Raw genomic sequence first — 13,903 nt, 5'->3', positions numbered from 1 at the left:
TATGTAATCTTATTACTTGTATGCGTAGTTTATTACTTTGTCGTTATCACTTTTAAACGTTTTGGAGATGCTCAGCAGATTTCCTCGTACAATGTGCAATTACAATAAAGGCATTCTATTCTATGTCACTTCTATTCTTACCAGACACCCAAAGACACCTACGTATGAATAACTGAAGTAAAACCAAGCATTTAAAATCGGATTAGGAGACGCAAACACCTGGAAATGACCTTGTTGCAGCAGCAGATAGTCTGAATGAGGTGGACCAGAGAATAAAATAAGAGATAATACAATTTTTTAAAATCCAATCAAATAAAAATGCATAGAATCTGTCCTACATAATAGGATGAAACTGCAGATGAAATATAATTTGTATAGAAATCTACTTGAGTAAATTGCAGTGGCACTAGGCTGTTAAGAAAGTAATATGTGATTCAAGTACAAGTATTGATTAGCATGCATACTTTATAGTTCCCCTTGCTTTTAGATGAAAAAAATAAGAGTGTTAAAGTCAATTTAGTCTGGCTGCAGCTGCAGAATCTGCAGGATTCCGTTTTCTCGAGGCGTGAGAGAAAGCCCAGTGGAGTTGAAGGGGGTCTCAGCTGAGATGTGGGGGGCTCCCAGTGGCGTCACGCAGAGCCGATCATTGTCTGTCTCACACTTTCTAACAAGCCATTTCACAACATCCAGACAGCGGATCGCAGCAGCAGCAGCGGCGGCGGCGGCAGCAGCTTCACCCTCGGGGCTCTTCTTTTTCCTCCTCCTCCTCCTCCTCCTCCTCTCTCTCTCCCCGACGTCGACCATAACTAACAATTTGGATTCGCCGCGCGGATGAGAGCAATTAGCGGACTTAATCTATCATAATGTCTCCTTTCTACCCGATCGACTGATCAGTCACGTGAGTTGAGCTACGGCTGGGGAGACCTCGGAGTCCGCCGGGTGCACGCAGCCGGAGAAGAAGTGGCTGTTCTGATGAACTAAAAAGAAGAAGGAGAGAGAAGGGACACTTTCATTTCACAGACTTGGGAGAGAAGCTGCTCGCCCCTGACACCATGTACACATCGACGGATTTGACGCCCAGAAAGACGCTGGGTGCGTTTGATTTCGGATTACTGAGACACACAGGACGCGTTTTTTAAAAGAGGGGGATCGTTTTCCTTTTTTTTTTTGCTTGCCCCTGGTTCCTGCAGGACTCCAGAGTCGCGCAGAGCCCATGCAGTCAAAAAGGTGGGTTCATTTCACACTTATTTGATTCCACCAACTCTGTGTGAGTTCATGTCAGCTCCTTAAATATGCCAACGTGATCCTCCATCTGCTTTGTTAACAACTTGATCTATTTGCAGAGACAGCTAAAAAAAAAAAAAAAATCACTTGACATAAATATTAAAATAAAAAGAGTTAGACCCAAGCAGCGTTATTGTATTGACCACATTGCCAGTGCGTCTATTCCCCACTGTCAAACCCTGCTGATCTTATCTATCATGGACTAAAAAAAAAGGATCATCTTCTCCACAGCAGATCCGGAGCAGCACGCCTCCTAATGCCCGCTCCGTTCCACAGTTTAATGAGCCCACTAATTGCTCTGGCGGCTGTAAGCGGGCCTTGTAGGTGTCCATATAAAGTTCCCATCTAATGACAGGTTTGGTTGTCCTCGTATAGTGCCATGTGCGCCTGTGACAGTGATTGGAGGTTTTCATATCGGAGCTCACATCAAGCGCCATCTGTTGGAGGCGAGGAAACGAGTGTGCGGTGACTGTCAGAGGCAGATGCACAGGGAGAGGTGGTGCTCTCAGTTTAACACTGCGCAGGAGACACGGAGCAGGCATATGATGTTGTACTGTAGATTGTAGTACACGTCAAAATGTTTTAACAAGAGGTTTTGGCAAGTGATGGTATAGAGATTTAAAGAAACACTCCATAAAACGTGATTGGACTGTTCCACGTTTTATTGTCAGATTATGTCACCTTCCCCAGTTAAAACACGTGAGACACATGCTCTGACAGACGTCTATATATAAATATAAGTAGTTCATGTTGTCAGGTACAAATGGTTTGTCTTTTAAAATCTCATTGGTTAAACTCAATCAGTTCAAAGCAATCAGACGATGTATTGACACATCTGATTCTAATACTGTTATACAAAGCCAAGACATATAGGCCACAGCGAAGGCCTGATGAGAAAAGGGCCTAACAACCTCCTTTGGATTGGAAATTTAATCAAACTGGTGATATTAATATTAACGGCGATATACAGATCTTCTGATTAGACCAACATGGCTGCAGCTTATAATATCCAAAGTCTATAAAATGTCTGAAAGTAGTAATAATGCAATTTATCATCGCTCCGAGGTGACGTGTTAAATTTGCTCCTTTTTTTCCCAACAAACAGCCTGAATCCAAACTCATTTATTTTTGCAGTGAGAGAAAAAAAAATAATCCTTGAAGTCAAGAAGCTGGAACCAGACCAGTATTTGGCATTTGTTTTGCTTGATATAAATGACTGAGCTGATTAAATTCATTATCAAAATAGCTGCTGAATAATTTAATCTTGATAGTAAACACTGATTAGAATAATTTGATATCTGTGGGGCGAGTAAGGAATGAATAGGGCTGTCAGTCTATAGACTAAATAAATGGATGGTGGACTTGAAAATATTATATTAGCCACGAAATATATGTCAAATAATTAGTTTCACCAGTCTTACTCTTATTTTGTAGATGAATCAAGTCATATATCTCTAAATATCTTGTGCTTACCAAAGCTTTGGAAAAACTATCATAGTAGAAATGACAAATATGTATTAGCTTATTCCTCATAAACATAAAAATGACTTAAAGACTAAAAACCTTCCTTAGCCGACCGAATGCTTAGCAACCAATTAGTCGACTAATTGTCTTAATGAGTACAAATTACACCATTGTGTGTGAAGTCCCTGCAACAGGTGAACACAGTTGGTCTAAAGCTATCCACGCCATCTATTCTTCACCACGACGAACAGATACTTCCACTCTGAGGTTTTCCTGCCAACGCTTGGATCAGCCACACTCAACGAAAAACCTTTACGACATTTTAATTCCTCACTTTGCTTCTATGTCCACACTGCCTGCTGCTAAAAGCCAAAACACGTCCCGCAGTCCATCAGGACACATCACAGCAGCTTCACACCTTTCAGCTGCAGTCATTCGTTTCATTATGCGAGTGGCTGGTACATATTGGAGCTGGAAACCAGTCTGCGCAGGGGCCACCCCAGTTGAAAACATGCGTAGACTCAGACCTCATTGTGCACGACCATATCCATCATCCAGGAGAGGGACAGCGTTCACAAAGACGTTCACCGCTCCGTGGAAAACTACTGTACAGAACCAGCCACAACCTGACCTGGACGCATCTGTCTGCTAGTGTTTGGCTTCAAATGGCAGGAAAAGACACCAGTAATGTGCCATTTGAACAAGTGAAAGGTGATCAAAAAGAGGGGCTGCCAGTGCTTTTGTAGGAGGGGATGACCGCCCGCGTTTGCTGAGAGAGAGGAGGGAATGAATTCAAATCATTTAAAGCAATATGCAAAAAAACTGCAAGAAAAACCGTATCTTCAGGAAAACGTAGTCATGACTCAAACGCCTGAGCACTCCCTCCCTGCGGCTCCTTTCTCATTGTAAACATGTCCAGTGCCTTGCTTCTGATGTACTTACATTTACAGTTGGGTGGTTTAAAGTAGAGCAGGTCACCGTGGTTTATGATTTGTCAGGGGATGTTACTTATTCAACAACCTGAGGATAACTTCACATTAAAGGCACAATATACATAAATGCTTATTCAGATTGTCTCTACACTCTAAATAGACAACTTTTAGAGAAAATATAACTGAACACTTAAATGAATATACACTGTTTAATGCAGTTTTCTTTTCTCTGGGGGAATATAACTGTCAGTATTTTTAATAAATGTATTGCCACAGCCCTGTGTCTGCCTAATACACAGTAGGCAAAAGTACTTGACTCCAAAAATGGGAACGTTAGATTGGATTAGCCTACTTTTAAAATCATAATCACAAAGTCTGTATATAATTAAACGGTCGTTCCCAGAAGCGAAGCTCAGTTTGATGTGACAGGTCCTGTTTAAGAGGTTAAATTCCATATAATACTGTGAAATCAAGTTTCTATCTGACAGTGTCATATATTGAACAGATATTTGGGTGAATACTCAATTTCAGTCACTTGAAACAGCGTTAATGGAAACTGCTTGTGTTAAATGTGAGGATTTGATGCTTCTCTTTGCCATGTTTGGTACTAAACTTCATATTTTGGGGTTTGTAACAGTTACCCAGATGCTACAACTAATTCGAAGACACTGACGCAGGCACGGTTTCCCGACATGTCACAGACAAAACGGTTAAATCAGACAATCCAGGCAAATTGATGGATAGTGACAGTAATAGTCGGTTGTGGCCCTTTTTATTCGATTGTGCCACTGAAGCATTCAAACCCAAGCCTGTCACGTTTGATCTGACATCCAGTCTGACATGTTTGGTATCGTTGGAAACTTTAGGTCCTAGATTTTATTATTAAATGAAACTCTGTGGATTTGAACAATGTTTGGCCTCTTAACTCTGGGGCCAAGGCTGGCTCTGTGTGGTTGGAGGTTAACTTGGCTTGTATCCACCATTTTAGGTCCTTGTAAATGTATTAAATCTGGTTTAAACTTGCAAAGTGAGCCGCTAATATAAAGAAGTAAAGTTTGCATTTGACAAGTCTCTGAGAGCAAAGGGGTATTTTATTCTTTATCCCTTTGGTTTCCCCCCTTGTTTCCCTCACACATGTGGAGGGAGGACACTTGCTTCTCCTCCCCGGGCTGGGGCCCTCCACACTGCGGTTGTTGTTGTGATCTTTAGCGGCTGAGGAAACCTTTCTTTCGCGGCGCTGTGGTCCGCCACTTGTGGGTCGCGGAGACTCGGCCGGTCGTCGAACAAGTCTCCACATTGAGGTGTAATTTGAAACTGGTGGAGGGGGGTTTGAGGGCAGGAGGAGCCGCCGTGATTGGCTCAGTGTGTCCGCTGGCCCCACGGAGGCTGCACCTTCTCGTCACTCCGTAAAAGGAAGCTCGGTTCCCCGGGTGCCTCCACACCGAGCCTCGGCTAGCTTACTCGGGCTGTAGCCGCTAACTTTAGAAACGCTCACCCACCGAAATAAAACAACTTCTTACCCGGGTAGTGATGAGAGCACGGGGCGGACATCTTTTATGGACTTGTTCCCTGTGTGAGTTTCCTCGACCAGGACCTTGGCGGCTCTAACTCTTCTCCTCTGTCCGTCCTTCATGCGGTTTGACCAGGGAGAGGAGTGAAGTGCGACCCCGAGCTGGATGGATGGTTATGGGGAAAAGAGGAAGACCCTCGGCGCTTGAAGTGTGCAGAGTCCTCGCCGTGTTCCTCTCGCTCTTCCCCTCCGGTAAGAAACAACCTTTTTGAAAGATAAAATCCTTAAATACATATATATTTTAAACATTGGTACTGTTTGTGTGTTACAGTTTAAACTTTGTAAATCTTTAAGGAAGGCAACATACGTTTAAATCAACAACTTGTAAACTACACAGATTTTTTCCACTTTTTGCATTTTCCCATCACCTTTTATAAGCCGAATTATTCTAGTGGTGTTCACATTTAACTGGAGTTACTTGCTTACACTTCAAATTGCAAAGTTTTTGCAAAAGTCCTGAAAGTTGTATAAATTCAGCAAAATCTGTGTATTTCCCCGCAGTGATCTGTTGGAATCCCACCAGACTCAATGCAAAAATGAGTGAAATGTATTAGATTACTGAGATTTAGTGCTTGTAGGTGCAGGGCATGTGGAAAAGGTTGGAGGTTTTGGGGAAAATATGACAAATGGGTTTAAAAGTGAACGTGTTGCTCATTGTAGAGCAAAAGTGTGACAGATTTAAAGTAGTTTGAATCATTTACTGATGTTGTTTTATTTTTTTTTATTTTGGAGGAAGACTGGAGGGACTGAGGGGCCTTTCTTAAAGCTGCTGCAGCTCTCCTGCTCTTGTTTTGTTTGGGGGGGAGGGGACATGCCTCAGTATTTCACATCAGCTCCTTGAAAGTAACTTTTGTTCCATGCTGCAGTTTGGTGAAGCGTGGAATTGCATGTTTAGGTGTCTGAGTTGTGGCCAGGGAAAACCTAAAGAAACGTGTGTTTGTGGAGAGTGGTGTTTTTTAAAATGCCTCAACTGCAGCTTTTTTTTGAAGATCTTTTAAATCTCGCATGGAAAGACGCAAAGTGTTCCCATTAAAATGTATCACTGCTGTGCCATTGGGATATCACATCAGAAACCCACAGTGTTGTGTTTGAATTGGCTCAATTTCCTCCCTATTTGTCCCCACACTGAGTCACTTTCTGCAGCGGAGACACCTCATTCACTCACCTTGCACGTTTGGCAAAGCCTTATCAGTTTCCCTCTTAAGTCACTTACCGTCAAACAACAACGAGATAATGCACTGATAGGCGGGATGGAGATTGGTTTATTGCCTTCTATCAGATGGGGGTTAAAAGAAAAGGCGGTGTGAGGTTTTGGAGAGAGAGAGCTGCGGTGAAGCTTTGAGGAGGGATATTGTTTAAAGTGTGACTTCAAAGTGTTGATTTGGCTTCCCCCCCCCCTTCCCTCCAGACTCAGTGGGAGAAACTTCTTACTGCCCCGTTCAAATAAAAGCCTTATTAGTCGAAGGTAATGCTAGTCAAACACGGTGGCGCAACAAGGCATCCTGGGAAATATTTGAAGAGCGTCTGTGTGCAAAGAATTGGTCGGATGTGGCGTTTAAAAGTGGAAACAACAGTCAAGCCGCGTTTTATTATCACAAAAGGTGTAGATTAGGATCCCAGGTGGTGTTATTACTGGTGCATAAACCAAGAGTGACTGGGGGTGAAAGGGAAGTAACATTCCCTACAATAAGTTACCTTGTATGCAGGTCGACCCGAGGGAGGTTCAGACCTGTTTACTTATGACTAAAAGACAAAGTGACTTTATATATACAATATATGGATTTGCCTGAAAAATAGACTTTATTTGAAAATATTCGTAGTGCGCAATACATGACTCACGATAACGATAATATCATCATACAGCTATTCTGCAGTAATCGATATATTGCTAGACAATCGCATAACAATACATAATATTATCTGAAGAAGAATACAAAATGCCCCTAAAGAGGTAAAGTTATTATTTACCCTAATGTCTATAGTTTGATTCATGGCATGCAAGGAAGATGACATTTGGCACTGCAGCCTGTATGAGAAACAACAATGGCAACATTCGTACTTGGTTGGAGAAGTTGGTGGTTAATCTATTCGAGTCACTATCCTATAAATGTGTTGTTTCAAACCTTCGTCATTAACTGTGAGTGTCTTGTTCCCCCCCCCCGACAGTGAGCCTGCAGTGCAAGATCCTCAAGTGTAACTCAGAATTTTGGGCCTCCACCTCGAGCTCTGGGCCGGAGGAGGAGTTCTGCACGGCGCTGCGTGCGTACAACAGCTGCGTACGCCGCACCGCACGCACCTGCAGAGGTGACTTGGCGTACCACTCCGCCCAGCATGGCATAGAGGATCTAATGAGCCAGCATAACTGCTCCAAGGAGGGGCCCACATCCCAACCACGTGCCCGGACCCCGCTTCCTCCCCTGGCGCCTCCACTCCTGCCCGACAGCCAGGAACGCTCCGACGGCCCGGAAGTGTGCCACTATGAGCGCAGTCTTCCTCGCAACACGTCGCCGCCCAACTACACCCACTGCGGCTTCTTCGGAGACCCGCACCTCCGGACCTTTGGGGACGACTTCCAGACGTGTAAGGTGGAAGGAGCCTGGCCGCTCATTCACAACAAATACCTGTCTGTCCAGGTGACCAACACTCCTGTGGTGCCCGGGTCTTTGGCCACAGCCACGAGCAAGGTGAGGATCTTTTTCTGTTCATCCTCTATGCACTGTGTGTTGCTTTCTGGTCAGAAACTATAGATCTATTAAATGTCCTTTCAACCGTTTAATAGTATTTTCAATCAACAAGAGCTATCTGCTGATCAGTTGTTTTTCCATAAACAGTGAAGAACATCAGATGCATTTTTTTTTTACTGAGCAAAAATATTTAGTTAATCATCATGTGAATAATTGAAAAGCAGCAGATTTTGACATTTGAGAAGCAACACAGCATTTCTGCCATGTATCGATCAGCTACTTGATTAATCTTTTCATTTCTGCAATCAGAGGAAAAGGATTCTGCGACCATCACGATGATTGATTAACCACTGTGGTTGTTTATTAAAGAAAAAAAGGCCTGTTTGTTGGTTCCAGCTTGTGAAATGTGAAGTTTATCCCTGGTTTCCATCACTGTCTGTTGAATATGTTGAATATTCACGGTTGACGAGACACAGAAAAGCTTTTGGAAGACTTGTGGTCGGTGAAATTGAGAAAATGTTTCAGAATTTCTGACATTTTCTAGGCTAAACTTGATCTGTCATGAAAATCATCTCCAAGCTGCTCAGATTTCTTAGATTATCTGTCAGTGATTTAGATGACCTCACAGTTCTCTGTTAATGTTAGGTTCTGTCGGTGCTGCAGCAGAAATATAAGTGTGTGTGTCATGTGTGTTCTTTTCATGTGGTCGGACTGTGAGAGCTGCTGTGGGGCTGGTTTTCTGTCAGACCCTAGACTCTGGTTAGTGTTTGGATGAGTTCCATCGTGACAGATGAAGAAGCCCAGCCCCGGCACAATTGCGAAGATCTTGAAGGCTTTATAAACGAAACGCTGGTGTAATAACCGCGGTGCTGCGTCAAACTGCTGCGGCTCCTTTTTTCTCACTGTGGACAGCTCAGGCTGATGTTTGGCCTACTTAACAGTGTATCCACATCGAACACTGGGAAATGTCTGTAGACTTCTTTTTTTCATAGGGTTTTCAGCAGTGCATGCCTCATACTTTTAGTTTTGTTTAATGGTACGCTGGCTCGTTTGGATGGCTGTTCCTTTAAAAAAAATGCTTTAATTAGAACCATAGGTCAAAAACAAAGAAATGGGAGTATTTGTTTTAGGAAAATTAACTTAGACTTGGTCCAATTTTGGCAACGTTGACAGCAGTGATTGTGGCTCTCAGTCACTTTGCAGAGTATCTTAACTGAAGTATTTAGTCTGAGATATAAGAGGACTTTGTCCCTAATCGCATTCGTAGAACGTATAATTATCTGTAATCAAGGTTTCTTAATGACACTCTATTAAGCATTCATGTTTTTTTTTTTTGCCTTTAAAGCGATGAGATTTTTATGCTGCTGTTCTTGGAAGCAAATGAGACTCTTTTTTTATTTTTTTTTTAAGATCTTGATTCTGGACAAAGGGAAAACAAAGCAGCAGCCAGTGCCACCTGTGCAAACACGGCCCTTCTGGTAAAAGATCTGCCTTCGCAGAGCAGCTCTGTGTTGGTAAATTGCTCTCGCTGCAGCAAATAAAACTGTCTGGTTATTTCTATCTACGGAGGGATAATGGTGGAATTCCTCTTTTGTTTGTTTTCATTAAAAGCTTTAAAAAAAATGAACCTGGAACAAAAACAGAAGTTGATGTAGGCGGGGAATGTTAGTCGAGGGTAAAGGGAACCCAGTCGGAGCGGGTGCAGCGGAGGAGTAGTCGAGCCAGTCAAGTGTTCTGCAGACTGACCCCGTCCTCTGTCCCCGAGCGAGCAGACATCAGAGTCTCCACGCCATCCTGGTGTTGCTGCTCTGACAATGGCCCATTGGTGTCCTGATGAAACCAAGCTTGCTGAGTCCTGACCAGTCCGACTTAATTAGCTGCAGAGTATATCGCTCTGTCCTGGCCCGACGCCACTCCCTGGAGCATAGTTCTGGGGTTCACAGGCAGGTTTTTCAGCGCTATGAATAGATCGTCTTTGTGTCTGCAAACTGAGGCCTGATTTTACATGGCCGAGACTCGTGTTTTTTGAGGGCGTTTACCTTGGCTTCCCCCCGTGTTGAGCCAACGCTGAAATGTGACACTTAAGTGGGGTAGATGGCACATACTGCACAGGCTTGTTAATACAAAAACTTTAAGAACACTTTTTAATCTGTTTGCTAGGATTCTTTGTGTGAGAAAACGCAGCAGCTAATGGCTGCGTAGGCTCCTCTGGTGTTTGTAACATTTTAATGACATTTCTCTGGTATCTTTCTTCCTGCAGCTGACAATCATCTTTAAGAATTTCCAGGAATGTGTGGACCAGAAGATGTACCACGCGGAGACCGATGAGCTGCCGGCTGCGTTCGCAGACGGCTCCAAGAACGGCGGTGATCGGCACGGAGCGAACACCCTGCGCGTGGTGGAGAAGGTTCCTGGGCAGCACGTGGAGATTCAGGCCAGGTACATTGGAACGACGATAGTGGTGCGTCAAGTAGGCCGCTACCTGACCTTTGCTGTGCGGATGCCGGAGGAAGTTGTGAACTCAGTGGAGGAAGGCGATAACCAGGACTTGTACCTGTGTCTTCACGGCTGTCCCGCCAACCAGCGCATTGACTTCAGGAACTTCAGGGGAGCGGAGGCCCACAGCGCGGGCAGGACCAGGGGCGGCGCCGGGGCCAGTGGCTTCACCTACCAATCTGCAAAGGCCAAGTGCAAAGAGCGTCTCCCAGTGGAGGATCTGTATTTTCAGTCGTGCGTGTTTGACCTCCTCTCCTCCGGGGACATTAACTTCACCATGGCAGCCTACTACGCCTTCGAGGATGTAAAAATGCTCCATTCAAACAGCAACAGATACCACATCTTTGAAAACGATGCTTTTATGAATAATGCAGCTGAGAGGGGCAAAGATTTACTTCCTCTCCTCCTCATCAACCTCCTCGCTGTCTGCTTGTGGATTGAGTGTTGCACAGTTCAGCTATAGTTCCGTTACAACAATATCCTCAAGGTGTATTTGTCAGTGAGTGTTTGTACCATCGCTGTGTTGTACATCGGCTGCTCTCTCCTGCTCTGGTTTCCGTGACGTGACCTGGGACTCGCCGGTCGGATCGTCGCTCCCCTCAGTCTCGTTGTAGTTGTATCGTCATGTCTCGGCTTCAGTCTTATGACAAGAGGGAGTCCACCTATCATCACGTGTATTTAACTGCTTCGTGGGACTGGGTCTTTGAAGAGAGCAGCGGTGAGAGAGAGCCCAGCTACCCCCAGAGCTCAGGATATCCACCTGGGATTAAATCCCCACATTCTCACCGGGGCTGCATGCCTATGGGAAGCCAGACAAGATGATCTTTTGCAGAAAGAGGAGTTTGCTGATCCTCCCTCCCCAGATCCCCCTCATTGGTGCCAAGCCAGTGGAGCTCTCTGTGGCTCATGTGGCGAAGCAAGAGGACCTGACAGGGGCTTTTGTTAACCTAAGGCCAGAAGCAGCTCTATGTTTGATTAGTTTCCAGCTTTGGAAAAGCCTGAGCCTTGTGGAGGAAGCACTCAAGCCAAAAGGATGTCAGAGCAGCGTCTCCAGTTGTCTGCTGCGGAGATTAATGGGTCATATTGTTAGATTTGTGCGTGCGTGTTTGTGTGTTTGTGCAGAATTCAGCGTCTGTGGTTAATTTAGTGTGTTTGCGGGTGCAGGATTTCCAAGAAATGAGATAACAAACCTCCAGTAGGAGAAATGAGTCCCACGTCTGTTTGTGTTGCACCCACAGGAGCCACAGTCTGCTCAGATGGACTCTGACAGCCGAGAAGCAAATCCCAAAGGGGAACTGTTAAAAATAATCTCTCTTCATGTGTACATCACTCCCAGTGTCATACAGCTTCTCCCTCCTGATGTGTTGATCAGACAGTGTTTGTGTTTTGAGTCTGTAATGTGAATGTAGCAACAAAAAAAAATAAGCAAAAGAACAAACTTAGTTAATGGCACTAAGAGCGTTTACACAGCGCAGATCAACAAATCGAACCATGACACCTTTTCGTGAGCGTTCTGTGAAGTCAACTCTCCATTTCAAGTACCAGTGATGTAGATACTGATCGTACTAGCTGTAAAGACGTCACCTCCAGTCAGTTTAGCATTTTACTGACTTCCAGCGAACTGACCTGACTGCGGTTTACGGAGTAAATGATAAGCATATGTCTGTAGACTTGATTTCGTGGCTTAAACCATTGCCAAAGAACAAGCCCTTGTGCCAACACCTCCTCAGAAACGGTCTTTTCAGTCTCAAGCAGTTCACATTAAGGGAAGATATTCTCCGTGCTAAACAACTTGTGTTTGTGGGTGAATTTGTGGTGCACACAAAAATGACTAATGCGCTGTAAAAGCAGAACCTCTGTTTTTTCAGTCTCACCTTTTTTGCTTTTCTTGCGATTTGCGATAACGCTCGTCGCCGCGAGAGGTTTTCATTCGAACTTTGGCTCCCGATGCCGGCGTCTGCTAATGTGTAAAGTCGTCCCTGTAGATGCTGTGACTGCTCGGGCACAGTTAGACGGTCATTTAACATTTTACACTGAAGTATTTGGCAGTCCTTACTACTGCTATTTGGAATATGTACTGGTGCAGTTTGACAGAAACTAAAAAAAAAACATACATACAAATGATTGTAAAGTTGAATCTTGTGTTGATAGGTGTAATTTGTATTGTGAGTTCTACAGTATATGGTTCTACATGTGTAATGTGAGATTGTACATATGTTTTGTGAGTTTTAAATTTGTATATTACCAGTTGTGTTTTGAATTTATCACAGTTTTTGTACATCAGATGCTTTGTTGAATGTGAACCTTTTTTTTTATTTGAAAAGGGATTTTTATTTTTGCAAAAACATGAACTCCACAGATCAGGATATTCAAAAAGAGCAACACACACCACACACACACACACACACACACACACGCTCGGCTGCCATCACTTTTTGCTCACTTGGTTATCAATGAAGTAAAACACCTTGAATGCAGGCCAGCTCATCTAGAAAAAGGAAGATCGGACATGCTCTGGGGTGTTCATGTTTTTGAGTTTGAAGCACTTTATGTTTTCTCTTTCATTTAGCTCTTATTTTGTTCGTCAGATTTGTAATAGTTAAAAAAAAAATATGGGGAAAAGAACATAGCTAAATGGGAAATGCCAGAAAGATCAAACTGTGTTTGTATGTAAAGCGATTTGGTGCCACACGCCAGCTGTTTATAATGTAAATTATTTATTGAATAAAAGAAAATGTCTTGTTAATGTGCTACATGGTCTCATTTACTGTCAGTGGGAGCATTTTTTGAAAAATCACCATGTGCTGTTTTGCGATAATGAGCAGTGTGTGACTGCCCCCTGCTGTAGAGATGCTGAGACGCAGATAGGAAGATGTTTTACAAAGGGGCTTGATATAGGAGGCAAAACATTTTAAATAGGATTTAAGAGCTTAGTCGGAATAATTTGAAAGTAACTTGTAAGTTTAAAATTAAACGACTTTGACTGTGGAAGGAAGCCGGAGTAACAGTAGAAACTCCACACAGAAAGGACCTGGTCGATCCGGGGAACCTTCCTGCTGTGAGGAAACGGAGCTGGAACACTTGTAACTTCTCATAATCAAGAATGAGCAGGTTGAGACCAAGTCCAAACTACATCACTTATAATTTTACAAATCAAAGACTAAAATTGTGTCTCAGTAGAACACATTTGCTGATAGATTTTAATCAAATCAGCAGCTCAGTACAGTGCAAACCTCCACCAAGGCCCAACGGCCCCCTTGTGAAACCACATTTAAATCTGCTCGATGCAGATTATTTGATCCCCACCACAGTGCACAGAGTCCCCTAAAACATTTTTGATCCATGAATTATTCTGTTAAATCAGTGAAAATGTGAAGACCTTGTGAAATCTCACAATGTTTAAGAAGGTTCCTGGACCCACCCCTTTGTCTGGAGCCACGCCAAAATACAATGGGTTCTTCTTGGCTTGTGTC

The 13,903-nt window shown here is 43.7% G+C and overlaps 1 protein-coding gene across 1 annotated transcript; it reads left to right on the top strand.

Annotated features, from left to right (window-relative positions):
* Positions 1-650: 650 nt before the first annotated feature.
* On the top strand, positions 651-13,176 carry rgma (repulsive guidance molecule BMP co-receptor a). Its single transcript, XM_035156140.2, has 4 exons — positions 651-1,227; positions 5,327-5,442; positions 7,417-7,934; positions 10,195-13,176. Exons 1-4 carry the CDS (start codon positions 1,214-1,216, stop codon positions 10,891-10,893), a joined length of 1,347 nt encoding a protein of 448 aa, XP_035012031.2. The 5' UTR covers positions 651-1,213; the 3' UTR covers positions 10,894-13,176.
* Positions 13,177-13,903: the final 727 nt, after the last annotated feature.

The sequence above is a fragment of the Hippoglossus stenolepis genome, chromosome 5 (assembly GCF_022539355.2).
Source record: "Hippoglossus stenolepis isolate QCI-W04-F060 chromosome 5, HSTE1.2, whole genome shotgun sequence".
In the NCBI taxonomy this organism is placed as follows: Eukaryota; Metazoa; Chordata; class Actinopteri; order Pleuronectiformes; family Pleuronectidae; genus Hippoglossus; species Hippoglossus stenolepis.
The sequence above is the reverse complement of the archived record's forward strand: the minus strand, read 5'-3'. Positions and strand labels throughout refer to the sequence as shown.